Source organism: Carcharodon carcharias, chromosome 7 (genome assembly GCF_017639515.1).
Source record: "Carcharodon carcharias isolate sCarCar2 chromosome 7, sCarCar2.pri, whole genome shotgun sequence".
Taxonomy (NCBI): Eukaryota; Metazoa; Chordata; class Chondrichthyes; order Lamniformes; family Lamnidae; genus Carcharodon; species Carcharodon carcharias.
Window position 1 is genome coordinate 80,653,772 of NC_054473.1, and position 23,647 is coordinate 80,677,418.

The 23,647-nt window shown below is 42.0% G+C and overlaps 1 protein-coding gene across 1 annotated transcript in view; it reads right to left on the reverse strand.

Moving 5' to 3' along the window:
* The window catches only part of dock3 (dedicator of cytokinesis 3), a 1,401,685-nt gene that overhangs the window by 653,158 nt on the left and 724,880 nt on the right, over positions 1-23,647 (reverse strand). Inside the window, 1 exon segment of the mRNA XM_041191502.1 lies at positions 4,375-4,416. Coding sequence (XP_041047436.1) covers positions 4,375-4,416 — 42 coding nt within the window.

The window sequence follows — 23,647 nt, forward strand, 5'->3', positions numbered from 1 at the left end:
TGACAGCTATTTTCTGGTCAATGGACATAACAATCACAAGCCTGTCAACAGATGAGCAAATCTCAACAGAGGAAAATGAAAAACCCTAATAGACAACTCCATCAATTCTTCAAATTTCATGCACATATTTATCAATTAATATAACAAAAACACTGAGCAGTATTTAATGGAGGCAACGGAGATCTCACCAACTGGCTAGAGAGCCAGTGTGAGCCCCGCATCACCACCATATTAAATGCCACTCAGCAATTAACTGGTCAGTTGTGGGCCTTTCCCAGGATCAACGGCCCCAGGGACAGAAGTCCATCCACTGAGTTACTGAACAGAAACAGCTGTATTGAATGGCACCACCGCCAGTGGGGCAGTGTTTGTTGCCAGTTAAACACCCACCTGAGGCTAGTATTGTCGCTGGATCCCAGGCCACAGGTGAATGATGGTGGGAAGGAATTCACAGGGTGGAGGTCATGGGCGAGGTCAGGGGAAAGGGGTCATAAGCAGCGATGCAGGATGGCTCCGTGGGTTTCCCCCATTCACAATGCTGGGTCCCTAGAGCAGGCACTGAGTGCCTTTGACTGAGAGAGGGTGGAGGGCAATGGGATTACCACTGTAAGATTAAATGCCCCCCACGACCAAACTCGCCATGGGGGAGATACTAAAGCCTGCCCACTATGTCTAGCATGTACCTGTGTTTCTCATACCCTAGGTATCACACCAATTTTGATTTCACAGCAACTAGTCTTTGCGCATTTAAATAAGTGCGACTTCATTTAGTGGAACACAAAGGTCCAGGCTTTCACCACAATGGAAAGCCTCTCCTTCGTGGCAAAAATCCAGGAAATGGCTGGAAATTCGAAGTTCTGAACCTGAACACGGCACTTCCTATTTTTGGGGGCAGCAGTGGGAGTGAAGTTGGGTTGGGGTTCACGCATGCAGTTTTCAGAGGCTGCTAGCCATTTAAATGGCCAGCTGCCTCCACTGAAGTGGGATTTTGGTAGGCCAGGAGTTTGAAACCCGGAGTGTGCAGATTAGATGAGGTATGAGGAAGTCTGAACTTGGTGGATTTGTTTAGATATCCAGGGTACCCCTTTGGAGAGATAAGGTACTCCTTTGGATCTGGTCCTGGGATACCTCTAGGAAGGTAAGGCACCCTTTGGGATTGTTAAAAGTAAACATGTGTATAAAATGTGCATAAAGTCATTGGGGTATGAGTGGCTTGTGGGTGAATATAGGGACACGGGTTGGCATAGGGAGAATGAGTGTTCATGGAGGATGGGAAGAGGGGCCATGGGGGGGGCATGAGGTGGCATAGGTTGGCATGGATAGGGCATGGGGAGTGTGTGGGGTTGAGGGCTGCTTTTTTGTTTTATTCTTTTTCATTTTATTCTTTTTCATTTAATTCAACACAGTGATGGAGCACAGAGGCAGGCTTTCCACCCACCCTCCCTCCCATTGCAGAGGTGGCAGGCCCAACTTCCAATCCAGCCCTTACCCCTTCCAGAGTGAAAATCTGACTGGGGGCGTGGGTGGGTGGGGCGCATTTGTAAAGGTCTGGATCACAGAGCATGGAGTTCTCCTGTACCTGCGCACCCAACCCAGGAGCGAAAATCTGGGCCAAACATGCATTATATGCTATAATGCTCCTCTCTATATATCATCTGACACAATATGATGAGAGCATTTTGCACTCTAGATAGCTCAAATCGATGGAGTGTCAGACTTTCTACTTGCGTGTCCAGAGTTCAAGTCCCTGATTGGTCTCTGCTCTGCCAGGCATGCTGAGTATTTCCAGAATTTGTTTTTATTTCTTTTTAAAAATATCAGTGCTCAAAATCATATTCCATTCATACAAGTAATATGATCATCAAATTTTATAATGGAATTAAACTTCTTGCAATGTGCTCCCTAAGTGACTCAGTTGGTAAAGTATTTCTATAATTGAGGTACACAGTCCAGAAGTTCAATTCTTGGTCTGCACTGGTGATTGCCAATTTCAGCAGATGTAGCGGTTAGAAATGCTGCAAAATGGCCTCAGCAGCACTCAAGTTTGAGTGGTGTGGGAAATCAGCTAAATTTCATGCTCCTGATTCCTAGCTTGAAAGTGCTTTTAGGGACATTCAATATGAGGACACGGTCTAGCTCTTATATGACGAAGCCACAGCTAAATAGTGTGTCCAGTTTCTAAAAAAGATGCGAGAGGATCTCTAGAAATCTATACCCCAGCATGACACAAGTGTTCTGGAGAGGAAGTAACAAATGTAAAAAAAAGAAAAGCACTTAGACCAAGGCAGCAGTTGAGATTTAAATATTATTGGTATTAGTACAAATGCATGTCTACTGTGGCCAATTACTGATCGACCAGTGACACCAATCTGATCTTGAATAAAAAGAATGACTTGTTGTAGGAAACATACTTTTTAAACCAGATTAGTTTTGGTATTTTAGTATTTCATGATTTCATGCTGAACACTTGGTTTACAAAGGATCAAAAACTGAAGTAATCAAATAGTTTCTATAGAATGTAATTGAAAATCCTTTGGCTGTGTGCTACAAAACTGGGTTTGGACAGATTTCCTATGTGGTGTAAAATAAAGGGGCTCTAGAAGGAAGGTATAGCTGACTGGAATCTTTACTCATATCTACCAACACCACAAAGTAACCCTAGGGATATGTAATGCTTTTATTATTAACAGATGTCTACCCTATTCTCTGCTCAAGACACCCTGATACAATTCCATGTGGACCAGTTGCCCTCTGATACCTCACCTAAGTGATCTTTCTTCATAAGTGAGCCTAAATAATGAGTGTTGTCAGACACCATGGGGTGGGGGCCACCACAGCTGAGCCCAATAAAATTCACTTGTGGCACGGACACACACCATCTACAAGGTACAAGTCAGGAGTGTGATGGAACACTCTCCACTGGTCTGGATGAGTGCAGCTCCAACAACACTCAAGAACTCAACACCATCCAGGACAAAGCAGCCCTCTTGATTGGCAACCCATCTACTACCTTAAACATTCACTCCCTCCACCACCAACTCACAGTGGCTGCAGTGTGTACTATCTACAAGATGCAATGCAACAATTCACCACGGCTCCTTCGACAGCACCTTCCAAACTCATGCCCTCTACCATGAAGGAGGACAAGGGCAGCAGATACATGAGAACACCACCACCTGCAAGTTCCCCTCCAAGCCACAAACCATCCTGACTTGGAATTATGTCATCATTCCTTCACTGTGACTGGGTCAAAATCCTGGAACTCCCTCCCTAACAGCACTGTGGGTGTAATGTCACATGGACCACAGAAGTTCAAGAAGACAGCTCACTGACACTTTCTCAAGGACAATTAAGGATGGGCAATAAATGCTTGCCTAGCCAGCGACATCCACATCCCATGAGCAAATAAATAAATAAAAATTCCAGCAGGAATCCCTGGGTAGTGATTATGAGCTAAACAGCTTACTTTTCCCTCATTAGCCCAAAGATGCAGAAGGCAACTCCAGCATTCTGATTATTGCTTCAGCTAACTATGTTAGCACAGACCAACAAAATCCATCTGGGGCTTCCTAGGCTGTATTGCACAGAGCCATACTAGGGGCACATTTATCCACTAAGTCATTATGACAGTTGGGTGCAAAGCGTTTTCAACATTAAGTAGTTATCTCTAAATATGTTCCTTATTTTATGTACTTTTAAAGCATTGCCCCAAAATATTTTTGTTGCTTCAGGTCAGTGTAGAATTTGGGCAAATATTACAACAATGTTGGAAAGTGTTCTGTAGATTTCCACTTAGCTGATATGTCTTTCGTTTTTTTTACATAGTCTAATGCTTACCTTTCTTTTAAACTTTGTGTTCATCAAGGCAAGGGATGTCAATTGTCTAGTCATTATCGGCATCAAACACTTACAAATATAGCACTCTTTCTACTTTGCCAGAACCTGAGAAACATTCCAATATAATATTTCTCCATTTCCCATGTCAGCCACTTTCCAGTTGGATTGCCAGTTGGTGCTGAATTAGCAGCAGATCAATATGGGGTGGATTCACCCTTAGGTCCCAGTGATACAGTTCATTAGAATATGAATTCTATCATCCAGACTTTTCTCCCTCACCCCATGGCTTATCTTCGTGGCTTGATGGAGGAGATTTTGTAAGATAATCATTTTAGATGTTCAATTTATAAATGGAAGACAAGAGTTTAACAGTCAAAATGCTATTCTTAAGATACCTTCAGTATTTAATTTCTAATAAAACAATGCATATATTTTAGATTTTTTTTACAATATTAAATTGTCTGCATCAGTTTTCTTAAAGTATAATCACCAGTAATAAACATCAGTGATAATCTTTATGGGTTTTCTGTGACATACCTGTGCAGTACTTTGCTGTATGCTGTGTCTACTGGACAAGTGCTGTCAAATTAAAGGAAACATAATTAGTAAAATGCATAATAATTGTAACAATTTCAGATTCTAATCATATTAGATGTGGTCCTTTAAATCTTAGCTGGTTCCTGTAACATTGTTGGACTTCATCCAAATTGCTGAACCAGATCCAAATATCTTTCATATACTGTTAAAAACTGTGGCACAAGAGGGCTGTAGAATTTCAGAGTTTGAATTTCACAATAGGCTTAGAGAAAGAGGCATTACTGAGATAAAGAAATTCCTGGTATTCATACATCATTGATTAAAATGGTGCAGTTATCATACTAACAGAAGGCAGAATCAGTGCCTTTTCCAAACAGATGTAAAAATATGCTCTTCAAAAAGTTAGGTGACTTCTCCATCTACAATACGTAAATTTACATCAACCTTGACTTCACTTCAATTGGTTTTGCACCTTCCAACCTCAGAAAGAGAGGAACATTTGATTGGTAGCCTTCCTTTTCCTTTAAATTGTTCCACACACACAAATCTGTATCGAGGAGCAGATCGCACAATGAGAATAATTGCAATATTTGCTCCAATGTCACAAACAAGACAATAACAGAATCCCTTAAGTGAGATCTTGCATCTGCATACTTGTTACGAATGTAATTCACCATTCTGCACACAGACCTTCCTTGATGTCAGTTGGCTGTAGGTGACCTTCTCTGATGTCTGGAGCAGTTCCATATATGTCAAGAACAGACCATAACTAATATTTAAAATATTAGTTACAAAAAATGACAGACCCAACACCAATTGTTAGTAGAGGAAGATAGCGAAGTCCCCTTTTAGGTGGTTCTCAGTGCCTCTGAAAACATGTAGTCTGCTTCATTCATGTTACAGCATTGCTTTGAATGCAAGGTTGCTATATAACTGGGGGATAAAATCAATGTATCCTTTCTGCCTCCTTATAGACTAATTCCAGACTGAATATTTGGAAGAAGTTCCAATCGGGGGAACACACAACTGTTTTGCATAATTTCAGTTGATCTTTCAAGCTGCACTTATATATGTTTGATACAGGAGATGAATATTAACCTGCTTGAGTGGTTACAAATCCTCCTAAAGGAGATCTTATGCTTTGAAGAGGCATATCAGGATGCATCATGGGATTACCCAGGCTTGGCCAAGTTGGGGATATACGTTTTAAAAGTGCTTGCAGTAAAAAAAAATCTAAAATTAATATGACCTTCTGGCCAGGCCAGGAAGTTGATGAATGGTCCATGAGTTATACTGTAATAAACTGATAGCTTGACCTCAGGTTCAAGATATGCAGAATGGTAGCCACTGCAATGAAACGTCAGGAAAGGTAAGCCAAGTACATGTTTTGGAACATCGTTTGTGCGAAGGGTCAAGTCATTCTGTGATTGTTTAACAAATTCCTGCAGAACTATGTATGAACAACTCATTTGTAATTAAGGATGTAATAATTGGACATAGGAAATAAGAACACTGAGTTAATAATGAGTTAACGTAAAAGATGGTATATATAACTGACAGAAACAGTGTAACTTCAAATTGCCTTTTAGAGTATTCTGAAAGACCATTTCCCATGTGTTCACACTTGATTTAAACAAAGAACTACTGCTGAATCTACCTACAGTCGACTCTGTATTCAGTGTCTTTTAGATACCACAACAGCTTCAATATTTCATACATTCAATTACTCACTTTGATGGTTCTCTTTCAAAATCAACTGTCACAAGTAAGGTTCTTCATACGTATGTGATTTACTACATTACTTCAGCAATTTAGTATGGTGGTGTAGAATACATGAGTAGATAAAATCTCCACACACATCACAGTACTTCCACCTCCTCACGATGTATGTAAAGCATGGATAAACGTGGTTTGATTACTTGTGACAATGGTAGTCAGTTGGTGCCTTCACCTAGATACCTTTCATAAGATTAGTCTACTTGCTTGGCCAGGCTTTCTTCTATTTAACTTTGGTGAGAGTCAATGCAGGAGTGTAAGGTGGATGGACATCTGATTAGAGGGATTCAAACAGGGAGTTATAAGAGAGATCTCTGCTAGCATCTAATACATAGATCTATTTCTGATTTGTGTGGCTCAAGATAAAACACAAATATTTGGTGGGTCCTGAAGAATAGACTTATTAAAATTCAAATGAACACAATAAGGGCTCACTAAATGCAAGCCAAAACTAACACCAATAACAGAGCAGCTTTCCATTTAAAAATTTACACACATGCTTGAAGAAGTTCGAACAATGGTGCAGTAACTTGTGAAGAGCTAATTCAAAGTCCCAGTTGAGAATCTGTGAAGGACTAAGTGGGCATATCTATCATAAACCAAAGTCGAACAGATGTCGGATGTACTGTAAAATATGAGACAGAAGGCCAATCGATTCAGTAGCACACTATTTCACAAAACAGTTTATGTTTTTTTTTGGGAAAGCTCCATCAGCGGATGTCTTACATGAATGAATCAAGTTATTTACCACTGGGAATGGAAAGGCTAATCCCAAAGGGTTATACAGTAACAATTACCAGCATTTATATAGAAGTCTTAGCATAATAAATTGCCCGAGTTGTTTCACAGAGGTATGAAAAAAAATGTCAAGTCAAAATAGGTTGGCTATGACATTTGCTTTGTCCAGCTTTTGTCTCCTCCCTTCATGAAGGACATTATTTGCAGAGAAAAACAAGGATGATCCCTACCTTGGGACACTGAGCTACGAGGAGAGACTTGATGCCTTGGGTTTTTAGTCATCGGACAGCCAGAGACTTAAGTATTTATTATTAAAGGCAGGAGCATGATAATAGCCAGAGAACTTGAAACAATAAGGACAGGTGGAACTAGGAACCATCCAAAGAAATTGAGGGAACGGGTAGATTGGATGTCTGGAAGATTTTTTTTGCTAGCAAGTGGCCAGCCTGTGGGGGTAGCAATTACAAAACCATTAGCCCCTTCACCTTAATAAAAAGTTGCAAGGCACTTCACCTTACCAAAACTCCTTCAACAGCACCTTCCAAACCCACGACCTCTACTACCCAGAAGGACAAGTGCAGCAAATGGCAGCATTCTGAATAGCTGCCATCTGAAAATATAAAAAGAGAAAAACCAAATCTAGTGAGAAAAAGTAAACAAAATGGAAGCAGAGGCTACAGTCTGAAATTGTTGACTCAAAACAAAGTCCAAGCCATCTTAACTGATTGGGAAAGAGGGGCTCTGTGTTGAAGGTGGGGGCATTGATTAAGCAGGTTCAGCTGAATTAACTCCACAAATAGGACCTAAAACACTCAAAACAATCCTCCACCTACCAATCCTTTTGCCTTGCACCATCTTCCATTTTACCATTTAATCACTCCTACCTTCTATACTACAAAGCACCTTCCATGTTGTTCTTTCCTTCCCTCCCCACTTTCCCTGCCTCTGAACTTGCTTAAAAATTGGTACATCTCTAACTTTTTCCAGTTCTGAATAAAGATAATTAAATTGGAATGTTAACTCTGATTTTCTCTCCATAAATGCTGCCTGACTGGCTATTTCCAGGATTTTATGTTTTTTTTTATTTCAGAAAAAACTTCGCTTTGGTTGCTCAGGACAACACTGATAAAAATACTATCTCCTCCTTGGGTTGTAATTTTATATGAATATGTTCAAATATATTTCAAAACTTTTGGAATATATTGAGTAACTGATGCATTGGTGTGATGGCAGACCTTAGACATGAAGCTCAAATAAGCTCATTATCCAGACATACATGCATGTTGAGCTGTTCCATCCAGAGATGTGCTTCAACCAGGCACTTCCTTAATAGCTTGTTTGTCAAGGTGTGAGTAAGAGGAGCTCAACCCATCAAGTCACTGGAATTATGTGGTACCTGTATTTCCTTTGCAACAACCTGACGCCAATGTATGCTCAATACTTGTATGTGATAGACAATTTTGTTCCTTGAAACTAAATGAGGAATTTCCAGTCGTGTTCTCTTATGACTATGAAATTATGCATCTTTTGGGTCTAAGGAAGATATCAGTCGCTTAGCCAAATTGTCTGGGCAATATTTACAGCTTTTTAAACTATCCCGGAAGAATATAAGCAATTAATACCAGGTACTTCAGATGTATTATCCTCAGCAGCATTAGGATCTCTGCTGAGGTACCAACTGAAGGGAGTCACATGATACTTCCTTGGAGGATGTGGTTTAAGTTCAATTTTGAGCGCTGCTGATTTTTTTTGTGATCCCTTGGCATTAGGGTGCAGAAGCGATTCTTAGTATTGGGTGTTGTACAACAACAGTGAGTCTCTGACATCAACTGGAGACATTGAACTGGATTTTTGTCTTCAGTTCAGGAACCATTTCCCAAAATTACATTCCTGGCTCATAAAAGGCAGCGCGCATTCATCTGATATTTTGGTCTCTGGGAATTGCATGTGGGCTGCAGCCTCTTTCAGCAGGCCTAAGGCAGCAATGGAGGCAGGTGATTGGCAAGGCTGGCAGATCAGAAGGCCTGGCAAATGTATCAACATAAGCAGAATGAACAGATGGCCAGGCATCTGTTTTACCAAATGGCCTATGAATACATGGCTGAGCTACAAGATTGACTAATGCATTCATCCCTATGGAGAGTTGTTTGCACAGAGTGAAGGATAGTGCTAGTTATGTGTTACGTGCTAGAAGATGTGTTAGTTTTATGAGCTTGTAATAACTTTATCTTTTTTTGAAGTAGTTTTTCAATGCTTCTTTGTTTATTTGGATAAAATTAGGAGATGGTAAGTGGATTAAAGATTTCTTTAATAGGACTTTCACTCCATGTGTTTGACATTTTATAAGAATGTGAGGGGGGGAATTTTAAAGGGATTTTTGAAAGCCTGCTTTTTTATTTCAAGAGCATTCCAAAGTCTTGCCAGTATTATTGTATTTTTCATTGCTATTGTACCTGGTACAGACTGGAAGAGTACCTCAAAGGCTCAGCAGATGTCAGGACATTAAATCAATGTGAAAATAAAATCACAGTGTTCCCTACATACATTCATATCTGATTATCCATGTAGCAGAATGGAAAAAAGGACTTTATCCACTGGACAATGTACTCTAATGCATCTGACCCCCTACACAGTGCTGGTCAATTTAATGGTCTCTTACCTTTTAATGATAGAGCCCTATGATAAATCACTACATTGAAACATGCTTAATGTAATGGTTATGATAGTTGCAATTAGCAAGAGCTTAACCTATCTGACCCCACAGCAATTTCCAACATACTGACTTCATGTGTCCAACTTTATTACAATGAAAAGATCTCAATTTTTGAATGTCACTTCTACCCTCAGCGCCCTCCTTTTTATTTTGAAAAAAAAACTTCCTGGGAATTTCTACTTACTCCTCTTCCTTGACTACCCTCCTTCCCTTCACCTTTCTACTTTCTATCCTTTTCTGATTTAAAAGAGTGACAAAAGGTTTAGCTCTATGAACTAACTCATAATCATCAGCTACCTCTGCTGCTTGTCTTGCCATTTGAACCCTCTTTCCTCCACATGAGTTCTCACTACCGAAGGAATTGAATCTTTAAATTCTTCCAAAAGAATTACTTCTCTAAGAGTTGCATATCTTTAATGCCCATATACACAAGTCAAAATTACTTAATTTTACTCAACCTCAATATAATTTTGCGCAGGCTGTTTTCTCATATGCCTAAATGTCTGTTTGTATGCCTCAGGAACCAACACAAATGCACTCAAAATAGCCTTTTTTTACCACATCGTAGTTCACCGACATTCCTTCTGATAATGAACCATAAACCTCATGTGCTCTACCCACCAACCTGGATTGTAACAACAATGTCTAATATTCCTGTGGCCATTTCATCTGTTTAGCTATCTTCTCAAATTAAATAAAGAATGCTTCAACATCTCTTTCCTCAAATATTGTAAGGATTGTACAAACTTAAACATCTCCCCACTGGATTTTAGGTTAAAGGTTTTTTCATTACCTGAACTTTCCTCAGAATCTGAGATCTCTTTTTTAACTCCCAGCCTTTTCACTTGGTATTCCTTTTCTTGTTCCTTCTCTCTTTCCTTTGCCTCTCTTTTTTATCCTTATCTCTTGCCTGGAATTCCAGTTTCTGGCTCCTTTCTTTCTCCTGCCTTTCTGCTTGCTCCCTTTCTTTTTTCTGCTCTTTATTTTTCTGATGCATATAGTTCTAATGTTTTCATTTCATTTGCTTGTTCAAGTTCAAGCTTCTTCATTTCTAACTGAAGTCTCAGTATCGCCAGCTGTGACTCACTAGTATCAGGTAATACTTCCAAATTTAAATGCTGTGCTATACTTTCAATTATGTCTGCTTTCTTTGTAATCCCAATTGTAACTTCTCTGCCAATTCCTTTAACAACTTTATTTACCTTTTGTAAACCAGCCAAAGTTATAACCTCAACTCCCAGACAATTATTAAAAACTGCAAAAGCCATATTGCAGTCTCACCACTTAAAATCCCTCACACCAACTTCTCGTACTTGTAACCCTAAGGTTCACCAACTCCAAACCAATCAAGAAATCTCAAATATTCCCAGACGAGCCCCCAATTTCTGTTATGGCAGGCAGATGGTAAATGCCAAGCTGCCAAAACCCCAGAGGGAAATTTGAAGCAGCTGCCACAACTATTTGCAATTTGTACTTATGTCGAGATGCAGGCTTTAAATTCAGTAAAAAGAAGGCCACCAAGAGTCACAGGTTTCTTACAAAACTAAATTAAATCTTTATTAATAGAAGAAATTATTTTAAGCACATACATAAATCTACAAATTACTACTGTGATAACTTCTAAATCCCCTAATTTATCTAAACCTCAGTTACACCACCGTTAAGGCAACAGTGAGACACATAGATTCTAAAAGACCCAGGCAAAGTAACACACAATGCCTTGAACAGTCGAATTCAAAGTGAGTTTTTCTCCACTTCAGTTCCTTGTAGACAGCGGATTGATGCTTAGATGCTGGAGGTTTATTACACTTGCGTTAGCTCTTAGAATGCCTGCCTTTACACACAGTCTTCTCTCCTTAATATATTTTTTCCCCTTTGATGCAAATTCCCATTATTTGACTATGTCTTTGGACTTTTACCTCTGTAATAATAAAAATCCATCAAAGTACCAATTTTACCAGTAATCTTTGGGAAAAATAACCACACTGTTTCTTAACTTCTCCTGGCTAGGTGTAACATTTCACCCCCTCCTTTGATTTCAAACTAGTCTGGTTTATTTAAAAATGCAAATGCTCCCTTTACACCTTACATTCTAAAGCTTCCCCCATGTGTACCTACTTAACATTTGAAATCTAGCTTATCTTCTGATACATCAAAGTCTTCGGGCCAGCTGCCTTTAATTCAATTAAGTCCTCCTCCCAGTCTCACACTCATAGACACAGACCCCACTATTATTTTACTTTACAATAAATTCCAATGGCATTATAAAACTTATATCTTCCTGACAGCATTACTACTCTTATTTACTTTTGTCTCCTTGAATTGTTTTCTAGATGGTTTTCAACTGAGCAGAGGTGTTAATGCACAACTTAAGCAGCATAATTTTTATTTCTCTTGTATACTTGTTCTACTGTGATATTTTCTGTAAGTTCATTGGCTGGTGTTTGGCTGGGTAATCTTAGACTCCTTGGAAATCTGGAAATGAAATGCAAGAAACCCTAAACAGGCTAAATTAAACAGCAGATTGATTACCCAAATCTATCTAACCTTATCCTATGAAGAGACAAGAGATTTTGTCCAAGATCTTTTGGTTACAAGGAGTTTGATGTGAGAAACAAAGACACTTTAGCTAGTGATAAAACAAACTGTTCCACAGTTCCAAGGGTATTAAATGAATGAGAGTAGAAGGCTACATGCGGAATTACCTATTAACAATGTCATGATAGCAGTTTATATGGATTATTAAACACATGGCTTCCCCAGAGACTATCAAGCTCAGTTAATCTTATAGTGGAGGCGTAAAAAAGTCTCAGTAGCATTAGTATGGAACAGGCTCAGTAGCGTGGTGTGGAAAAGGCTCAGAGCAGAGGCATGGAAAAGGCTTGGTAATGGATGTGTGGAAAAGGCTGTCATGAAGATATAATAACTTTCAGAATATTATTGTAATTTATTGTAGAAATGGGTTAATAGTGGGGTTTGGATTAGTTTCCCTGTGTGTATGTGTACGCATGTGTGGGATTTAATTGAATTGGAGACAGCTGGTCTGGAAGCATCGAGTTATCTACAAGAAACTAGGTTTGAAATGCTAAATATGTAAACGTGGCTAAAGTTTTAGAATGTGAGGTGTGAGGAAAATTTCATTTTCAGATAAATTAGAGTAGTTTGAATTTCAAAGAGATGGTAAGATGTTACATAGCCAGAAGAAGCTAAGCCAAACAGTGTGTTTATTTTTCCCAAAGGTTACTGATAAAATTAGTACTATGTAAGATTTATATTATGAGAAAAGTAAAGTTTCAAAAACATATGGGAACATTGGAATTTATATTAAAAATGGAGAAGCATGTGACCTGCTCTTGTAGTCACAGTATTTATATGGCTAGTCCAGTTCAGTTTCTGGTCAATGGTAACCCCCAGGATGTTTATAGTGGGGAATTCAGTGATGGTAATGCCATTGATCAAGGGGAGATGGTTGGATTCTCTTTTGTTGGAGACAGTCATTGCCTGGTACTTGTGTGGCTCGAATGTTATTTGCCACTTGTCAGCTCAAACTTGGGTATTGTCCAGGTCTTGCTGCATTTGGATATGGATTGCTTCAGTATCTGAGGAGTTGCGAATGGTGTTGAACATTGTGCAATCATCAGCGAACATCCCCACTTCTGATAAAAACAAAAAAACTGCGGATGCTGGAAATCCAAAACAAAAACAAAAACAGAATTACCTGGAAAAACTCAGCAGGTCTGGCAGCATCGGCGGAGAAGAAAAGAGTTGACGTTTCGAGTCCTCATGACCCTTCGAAAGAACTTGAGTTCGAGTCCAAGAAAGAGTTGAAATATAAGGTGTGTGTGTGGGGGGCGGAGAGAGAGAGAGAGAGGTGGAGTGGGGGTGTGGTTGTAGGGACAAACAAGCAGTGATAGAAGCAGATCATCAAAAGATGTCAACAACAATAGTACAAAAGAACACATAGGTGTTAAAGTTAAAGTTGGTGATATTATCTAAACGAATGTGCTAATTAAGAATGGATGGTAGGGCACTCAAGGTATAGCTCTAGTGGGGGTGGGGAGAGCATAAAAGATGTAAAAAAATATATAAATTTTTTTCCCTTTATAATGGAAATAGGTGGGAAAAGGAAAATCTATATAATTTATTGGAAAAAAAAGAAAAGGAAGGGGGAAACAGAAAGGGGGTGGGGATGGGGGAGGGAGCTCATGACCTAAAGTTGTTGAATTCAATATTCAGTCCAGATGGCTGTAAAGTGCCTAGTCGGAAGATGAGGTGTTGTTCCTCTAGTTTGCGTTGGGCTTCACTGGAACAATGCAGCAAGCCAAGGACAGACATGTGGGCAAGAGAGCAGGGTGGAGTGTTAAAATGGCAAGCGACAGGGAGGTTTGGGTCATTCTTGCGGACAGACCGCAGGTGTGCTGCAAAGCGGTCGCCCAGTTTACGTTTGGTCTCTCCAATGTAGAGGAGACCACATTGGGAGCAACGGATGCAGTAGACTAAGTTGGGGGAAATGCAAGTGAAATGCTGCTTCACTTGAAAGGAGTGTTTGGGTCCTTGGACGGTGAGGAGAGAGGAAGTGAAGGGGCAGGTGTTGCATCTTTTGCGTGGGCATGGGGTGGTGCCATAGGAGGGGGTTGAGGAGTAGGGGGTGATGGAGGAGTGGACCAGGGTGTCCCGGAGGGAGCGATCCCTACGGAATGCCGATAGGGGGGGTGAAGGGAAGATGTGTTTGGTGGAGGCATCATGCTGGAGTTGGCGGAAATGGCGGAGGATGATCCTTTGAATGCGGAGGCTGGTGGGGTGATAAGTGAGGACAAGGGGGACCCTATCATGTTTCTGGGAGGGAGGAGAAGGCGTGAGGGCGGATGCGCGGGAGATGGGCCGGACACGGTTGAGGGCCCTGTCAACGACCGTGGGTGGAAAACCTCGGTTAAGGAAGAAGGAGGACATGTCAGAGGAACTGTTTTTGAAGGTAACGTAAACTGGGCGACCGCTTTGCAGCACACCTGCGGTCTGTCCGCAAGAATGACCCAAACCTCCCTGTCGCTTGCTATTTTAACACTCCACCCTGCTCTCTTGCCCACATGTCTGTCCTTGGCTTGCTGCATTGTTCCAGTGAAGCCCAACGCAAACTGGAAGAACAACACCTCATCTTCCGACTAGGCACTTTACAGCCATCCGGACTGAATATTGAATTCAACAACTTTAGGTCGTGAGCTCCCTCCCCCATCCCCACCCCCTTTCTGTTTCCCCCTTCCTTTTCTTTTTTTTCCAATAAATTATATAGATTTTCCTTTTCCCACCTATTTCCATTATAAAGGGAAAAAAAAATTTTTTTTTACATCTTTTATGCTCTCCCCACCCCCACTAGAGCTATACCTTGAGTGCCCTACCATCCATTCTTAATTAGCACATTCGTTTAGATAATATCACCAACTTTAACTTTAACACCTATGTGTTCTTTTGTACTATTGTTGTTGACATCTTTTGATGATCTGCTTCTATCACTGCTTGTTTGTCCCTACAACCACACCCCCACTCCACCTCTCTCTCTCTCTCTCTGCCCCCCACACTCACACCTTAAACCAGCTTATATTTCAACTCTTTCTTGGACTCGAACTCAAGTTCTGTCGAAGGGTCATGAGGACTCGAATCGTCAACTCTTTTCTTCTCCGCCGATGCTGCCAGACCTGCTGAGTTTTTCCAGGTAATTCTGTTTTTGTTTTTGTTTTGGATCCCCACTTCTGACCTTATGATGCAAGGAAGGTCATTATGAAGCAGCTGAAGATAGTTGGGCCCAGGACACAACCCTGAAGAACTCCTGCAGTGATGTCCTGGAGCTAAGATGACTGACATCCAACAATCACAACCATCTTCCTTTGTGCTAGGTATGACTCCAACCAGTGGAGAGTTTTTCCCCTGATTCCCATTGACTTCAGTTTTGCTTGGGCTCCTTGATGCCACACTCGATCAAATGCTGCCCTGATGTCAAGGGCAGTCACTGTCACCTCATCTCGGGAGTTCAGCTCTTTTGTTCATGTTTGAACCAAGACTGTAATAAGGTCAGGAGCTGAGTGGCCTTGACGGAACCCAAACTGGGCATCAGTGAGCATGTTATTGCCAAGCAAGTGCTGCTTGATAGCACTGCTGATGACCCCTACCATTACTTTACTGATGGGGCAGTTATTGGCTGGGTTGGATTTGTCCTGCTTTTTTTATACAGGACATACCTAGGCAATTTTCCACATAGCCCGGTAGATACCAGTGTTGCAGCTGTGCTGGAACAGCTTGGCTAGGGGCACGGCAAGTTCTGGAGCACAAGTCTTCAGTACTATTGTTGGAATATTGTCAGGGCCCATAGCCTTTGCAGTATCCAGTACCATCACCAAAACCTATTACATCTCTCACATTTCTTTGTTCTGATGAAAGGTTATCAACCTGAAATGTAACTTTATTTCTCTCTCCACAGATGGTGCCTGGCCTGCTTCAAGTTTCCAGCATTTTCTGTTTCTATTTCAGATTTCCAGCATCCACAGTATTTTGCTCATTTATTTCAATTAGTCAGGAGTTAAAACTGGAGCAGCGGTAAGTCTGGACTCGATTTTATGTGCTCCCACCAGGCATGTTTTCGGTGCGAGGGTATGTAAAATAGGGAAGGTGCCCTGCCAACCATCTTCCCACCCACTCCCAAGCTCACCCCCAGAACACAGTAGATGGGCAAGCACCAAAACTGCCATATTTAAAAAAAGAATTAAAGTTCAATTGAGCATCCTAACAAGCCATTTGACCCTGATACTACACAGCCCACACCATACTGCAGTTAGTGTGGGCAGGTGGGCGGGAGTGGGCAAGCCAATTTTAAAAAGTTTTTTTTAAATGGTGTGAAAGGATGGGCGGGTACTATATTCGGGGTGGGGGGGAATGACATTTGCGTATTACTGGCACCTCCCAAAGATGGTATATCCCTTTCTTCCTACCTGCTTGCTCTCCAAAACCAAATCCCCACTCCCCTCCCTAAGTTGGCCAAACCCTCCCCACCCAATACTCCGGACTTACCTCACTCCGGGATCCATTGGGCCTTCTTCATGGGACTGGCTGCAGTCCTGGCAGCACCCACTACTCATTGCCTGGACTGCCGGCCAATCCAATTGGCTGGCAGCTCCCAAGGACAAGGTTTCCTCTCCAGTGAACTCCCACTGTTAGCCAATTTAGCCTGCCCGCAGTGCATTATGGCTGCAAGGCAGGCTTGCACCGAGTGAGTCGGCTTTCAGCCAACTTTCCTTCTGGGAGTGCGGCGGAGGAGTTAATGGCCGAGCTGTCTACACCCCCCATAAAATGTCCTTCTAATGAAAGGTCATCAATGACTGAAAGGTTAATTCTGCACAGATGCTGCTGAGTATTCCAGCATTTTCTGTTTTTTTTTATTTTAGAGCTAGACAGAATGGAGGTGCTGGAGAACAATGGGAGCTAGGGAAATGGGAATGGAATAAAGCAGAGGGGAAATATCCAGCCTCTGTTTGAGAGCTCAGTTCTGAAGTAAGCAATGGCCGCTGGAGTACTTCTGAGTTGTAGACAGCATGCAGTATGTTTTTCATGGGGAATATGTTTTATATGTACATTGACTTTTTCAATATACAGTATTAATGGATGAAAGAAAATATACCCATATACCAGCTGCAATGCTATCCACTGAAAAGTTATTTTCACTATTTCTGTGATTCTTTTTGCCTGTTGCATTGGTTCATGAAAACATAAAAGCAAGGTATCACTCAAAGAATAACAGAGGCAGCCTGGGGACCTGGCAACCACTCCTTCCCTATCAAAGATCATTTTAAAACATTTTACTGCTTGTTAATCTGACTTGCTGGCTGTGGGACTTCGCTGTATGCAACTGAGTACTGTGTTTGCTTGCAATGGAAGCATTCTGAAGATAATTTATTTGTTTTGAAGTGCCTCATGATGATCTGAGGTTATGGCAAAGAACTATACTCTTTCACATGGATCTACTTCACATCCATGAAGTATCCTGCAAAGTATTTTAACAAACAATGATTCTCCTTAAAACTATTCTCTAAAAAGGGTGCAGTTCTGCACCAGATGGAAACATATGTAGCCATAAAATATGTCATTAAATTATCACTAGGAATTGATGCTAAATTTTCATTCATGTGAAAACTGCCTAACCAGTGGCTAAGTCACTGTGGCCGCCAGTGTCTTCACATCAGACTTTGTTATACTGAACTGATGATTGGACATGAAACTGTTTCTATTATTCTTCTGAACAACTTTGACATTGTTGCTGAGGGTCAGAGAACATCTCCCAAACAAGGCTTGTTATCTTTGACCTCCCCTTTATATTGCCCGTCATAGGTCAAACGCCAACAGAACTTGTCTTGTTTTCTGCATCTCCAACCTCTTGCAATCTCTTGAAATGTTATGTGGAGCATGGAGACTGGCTGACCCTCTGTTAAATGCTTAATGTTAAATGGAGCATGGAGACTTGCTGATCCTCTGGAGCCTATGCTTGTAATGGCTGACACTCTACCTGAAAGAAAGAGATTGAAGTCTTTATGTTCTCAGGATGTTCTAAAGCCCTTTTTCTGCAATAAATTCCTTAAGTGCAGTCACTTCTGTTATATAGGTAAAATTAGTAGCCAATTTGTGCATAGTGAGGTCCCACAAGCAACAAAGAGATAGAAGACCAGAGTTCTATTTTTATGGTATTGTTTGTTGGAGGAATGTTGGCCAAGACTTTGTATAGTACCACATGCAGATAGGGCCTCAGTTAAATCCCTGAATTTGCAGTACTACCTCTGTGTTACATTGAAGAGTCAAATTAGATTATATGCGCAAGCCTTGAATGAGACTTGAACCCACGACCTTCTGACTCAGGCAAGAATGCTATCAACTGAATCAAGTTCATACGCTGATGGGAATACAATGCTATTGTTGCTAATGACCCACTATCAATGTGAAAGTGCCTTTGGGAAGCTTTCTTGAATTCTATATTCCAGGGATAGTTTAGCAGAAAAGCTCAGGAGATTGACAAACTACAAGCAACAGGCTGCTGTAGTTCAATAGACTGAATCCACATCTCTGGTGTTTTTTGCATTTGAAACAATCTGGCTGTCTTCCTTTATTGTCAGCAAATTAGGGAGTACAAATAACATTCTGCAAAATCACTACAGATCTGAGCTAAGCATTGCTAACTCATTGGGATCCAATTTTGACCTCAACCATAGGCACAGTAGTGGATCAGGTTCGGTTTGCATAAATAAATCTTAAATTGACTGGAAGGATAGAATCACCATATTTTAGGAAACTTAAAGCAGGGGCACAATATTGTGCTCGTCAGGTGGGTGCATGCCCGACCTGAACGACCGTAAAATGAAGCACGATGACGTCGGGTGAGCGTCCTGACATCATCGCGCACTTGTGCGATATTTCGGTTGGCAGGCGTGTGGAGTCGGCAGCATGCCCGCCGACAATTAAGAGGCCTATTAAAGCCGTTAACCAACTAATTGTATGGAATTTTTCAATGCCCGTCCAACTGTTCAGTTGGTGGACAGGCTAAAAGGTCAAGCAGCCTTTGCATTTTTGGTGAAACCTCATCCACGGGTGGGATGAGGTTTCATCCAATGATTTAAAAAAATAAAAACTTTTTGCTCTCATATTTTACATGTCCCTGCTCATGAACAGAGTCACATGAGGAGACATGTTTCCATTATTTTAAAATTCTTAATTTATATTGAGAAAAATCTTCAGCTCTGTGCCTCAGGGAGCTTTTATTGCACGCATCTACACGAACATCAGTGCTTGCATTCCTCCCGCAGCCACTTCGGCAACATTGAGCGCTGCAGCACGCATTTCACGCTGGCTGGCCAATTAACGGCAGCCATGTGTGAAATCCATGTCAGGGCCCGATTGCAAGCTGTGGTTGGCTTCGCGACCGTTCCCGGGCCCGCCCGCTGCGCCTGCCTGCCAAGGGCAAAGTTCTGCCCCTGAGATTTTTTCTCAGAAGCAGCTAGAGATTTTCTTGACTGAAACATGTGACGTAAGGTATTGGGCTCTGACCTGACATAAATAAAATATATCTAAATTCCCTTAAAAAGCAGCAACATGGGGATAGATGAGAAAATGGATCTTTAGTAGATAAGAAGAGTGGTGCATGGGCAGTTTTCTGGTTGGTAGTCAGTTACCAGCTGAGGACCACACGGTTCAGTGTTTGGGCTGCTATTGTTTATATTTTTTTATAAATGATGTAGACGAAGGAATTGTGTCTAAAATGGCAGACATTGTCAAATTAGCAGTGGCAAAAAATATTAACATGCATACATGCAAAATGATTTTTACAAGTTCAATCAGTAGGCAGAGAAATGGCAGCTGCAATTTAATCAGGTTCTGAGATTCACCAAAATGTGGTAAAAACACACAAAGGTGGAGAAAGAACATTTTGTGTAGTACCCTTCTTCACAATGATCTTTACCTGTTGGCAGCCACTTGGTGCCCTCTTCACACTTGTTCCTGACAGGGAGTCAACTGGTGACATTTAATACCCAGGACTAAAAATTAATCCTGCAGGAAACCTCTGGGTTGACATTGCTCTCAGAAGTCCTGCTTGTCTGTTCTGATGCTGCAGCAACAACAACAACTTACATTTATATAGTGCTTTTATATGGAGGTAGTGTGGCATAGTGGTTATATTAAAAACCAAAAACCAAGTTCTCCAACGACATACTTTGCAATTTCCTGTTTGCCAATAACTGTGCACTGGCTGCTGGTTCAGAAGTGGACATACAATGCAGCAGGGACTTGTTCTCCAATGCATGTGACAACTTTGGCCTTACGATCAGGATGAAGAACACTGACGTAATGTACAAGCCTGCTCCAGGAAAGCCCAGCCTTGATCCAAAAGTTTCAGTCCATGACCAGAATCTGTCAGCATTGGATACGTTCACTTATTTTGGCAGCACAGACTCTCAAGTTGTCTATATTAACGATGAGACATGTGTAAGAATTGCCAAAGCAAGTGCCACCTCTGGTAGACTTCAAACATCAGTCTGGGAACAAAGAGGAGTAAATCTGCCTACCAAATTGAAAGTCCATAGAGCAATAATCCTGCCCACTCTGCTCAACTCATGCAAGACTTTGACTGCGTACCAGCATCATGCCAAAAAGCTCAACCACTTTCAATTGAGCTGCCTTTGGAAGCTTCTGAAGATGAGGTGGCAGGAAAAAATGCCAGACACTGAGACGTTCACCCAAGCTAGCATGCCAAGCACCCACACCATATTGAGACAGTCACAACAGTTGGGCTGATCACGTAGCCAGAATATTTCACACTTGCTTATCAAAGCAAATCTTTAATGCAGAGCTGGAGTCTGGGGTGTGCCCTCATGGTGGTCAAAGAAAACGTTATAAGGGCACTCTGAAGGATTCACTTAGGAGTTTTGATTTTGACTTTGAGTCCTGGGAGTAACTCACCCAGGATCGTTGCACCCGATGCAACCAAATAAAAATTGGTGCAGCTTCCTTCAAAAGCAAGCACATAGAGGCAAAGAGAAAATGCAAGAAGAGGAATCCTGAGCTAGCAACTCGTCCAAAACTCAACCATCTGCTATATCCTATTTGCAGCAGAACCTTCCGGGTGCAGATCGGTCTTAGCAGTCACCTACATACCTGCTGGAACCCTACCAAACACCCCAGATGACGAACATGGCCATTCCCGCCTCAAAGGATGAATAAGGAAAGGATGGTAACATAACGGTTATGTTGCTGGACCAGTAATCTGAGGCCCTGTCTAATGACCTGGACATCTGAGTTCAATTCTGATGATGGTATCTGGGGAAATTAAATCTGGAATCAAAAATTAGGCTAGGATTTTACATGCGGAGAAGGATGGCAAATGAGGTGGGGGAGGCCTGTAAAATTGCAAGGGATGGCATCGGGTCGGGCCCCTGAAATGCCGGGACACAACTTTACAAGTAGCGTATGGCAAGCCATCTGGGGGCTGCACTCGTGATTTAAAAATGACAGTAAAGAAGCAATTGAAATGGTTAAGGAGCCAAAGGAAGCTGATTTTACAGGCACCTCTGAATTTTTCAGTGAGCATTTGGGGCCACGGGTTGGTTGGAGTCTTGGCAGCTTTTAAAGCACAGCAAGGGGGTGGCAGCTGTTTGTATTATACATCCGGCAGCCATGCAGTTAGGATTTTTACGTTCTTTCTCAAACAGGAGTAGGGCAGCCATCGATTTGGGATCAAGGACCCCTTGAGGAAACTGTGCTCCTGGCATGTGGCTCACTGGAAGGGAGTCTGAGAGTAGGGTGGGCTGGGCAGCGTTGCAGCTTCTACTGGAAAAGTACCTTAGTCTGACCAGCAGTGCCCAGTTGGCATGGGCATCATTCATTTTGGAGATGGGTCCTCCAGCAAGGAGGAGCAGCTGAGAGGGGGGAGGTGCGTACACATGGGCATCAGGACAGCAGCAAATTCCTAGCCATCTACAGGGATAGTTGGTGATGGGGAAGCAGCTGAAGGTTGCAGAGGGGACCTTGAGCAGGTGCCAGCATGGAGACAAGGGTACCTGTGGTCAGGGTTTACATTCAAAGGATGAGCAACTTCCAGATGTTGAGCACCTGTCCCGAGAGACCGTGACCGATCTGTGTGCCATGATGGTGAAGGTGGTGAGGCTCAGTTGTTTTGGTGGTCATTTGATGCCAGAAACTCTCAACGTCACTGGGGCCATGAAGTCCTATGCCTCCGATGCATTCCAGGGCCCACTGGACACGTGCAGTGTCTTCTAATCAGCCGCACATAACTGCATTAAGGTAGTGACAAATGCCCTCTTTACGATCAGGATGGCCAATCGATACATCAATTTCTAAACCGATGCAGACAACGTGGCCAAGAGAACCAGAGTTTTGGCACCATTGCTGGATTCCCCCAGGTGCAAGATCTCATAGGCTGAACAGATGTGGCCATCAAGACTCCCATAGACCAGTCCATGTCTCCATTAACTGGAAGGGTTTTCATTCCCTAAATGTCCAACTTATTTGTGACCACCATCAGTGGATCCTGCAGGTGTGTGCTTGTTTTCCTGGGAGTAGCCACAAATCTTAGGCTCTCCGCCACTCCCCAAATATTGAAGGTTTTCACTTGCGCTGAAAGGACGGAGACTTACTGACAAGGGATACCCAGTGAAGAAATGGCTGCTGACACTGTAAGGATCTCAAAGATTGAGGCAGGGGAAAACTATCACATGAGCCACTCTGCGACCAGAGTGTTTATTGAGCCGACCATTGGTCTCCTCAAATTCAGGTGCTTACCTAGGTGGGGCACTCCAATATGCCCCAGCGAGGATCTCCCAGATAGTGGTGGGATGCTGCACTCTATACAACCTGGTATCAAAGAGTGGGGAGGCCCTGGCTGCTGAAGACACAGTGGAGCACGAGGTATTTTTAAAAATTCATTCATGGGATGTGGACTTCGCTGGCTGGGCCAGCATTTATTGCCCAGCCCTAGTTGCCCCTGAGAAGGTGGAGGTGTCATGCAGCTATTAATGTATATAATATTTTGGAAAATATTTTTCTTTTAAAATGGAGGTTTAGTCTGTCGGTGTATCTTAATTGGATTAAATCCAGCTAGTCTGGGTGCTTTGATACGTACGAGTTTTGAGATGTAAACAGAGATTGGGTGCATTTGCATTTTTTTGAATCGAGCATTCAAGTGAGTTGAAGAGAAACACGAGGAGAGTTGAAGAGAAGCACAAGAGGAGTCAGGAGTTGAAGAGAAGCATGAGAGGAGTCAGGAGTTGAAGAGAAGCGTGAGAGGAGTCAGGAGTTGAAGAGAAGCGCGAGAGTTGAAAAGGAGCGCAAGAGGAGCTGGGAGTTGAATAGGAACTGGGAGAACAGAGGGGATTGAGGGAGTTCAGTAAGGAGGGAATGAGGTGATCCTGTGAGTATGGTCAGGCAAGTATTTACTAATTTTATCGCTTATAGTGTTTAAGGTCTTATTTTGTGGTTCATCGTTTGTAAGGGCGATATTCTGTA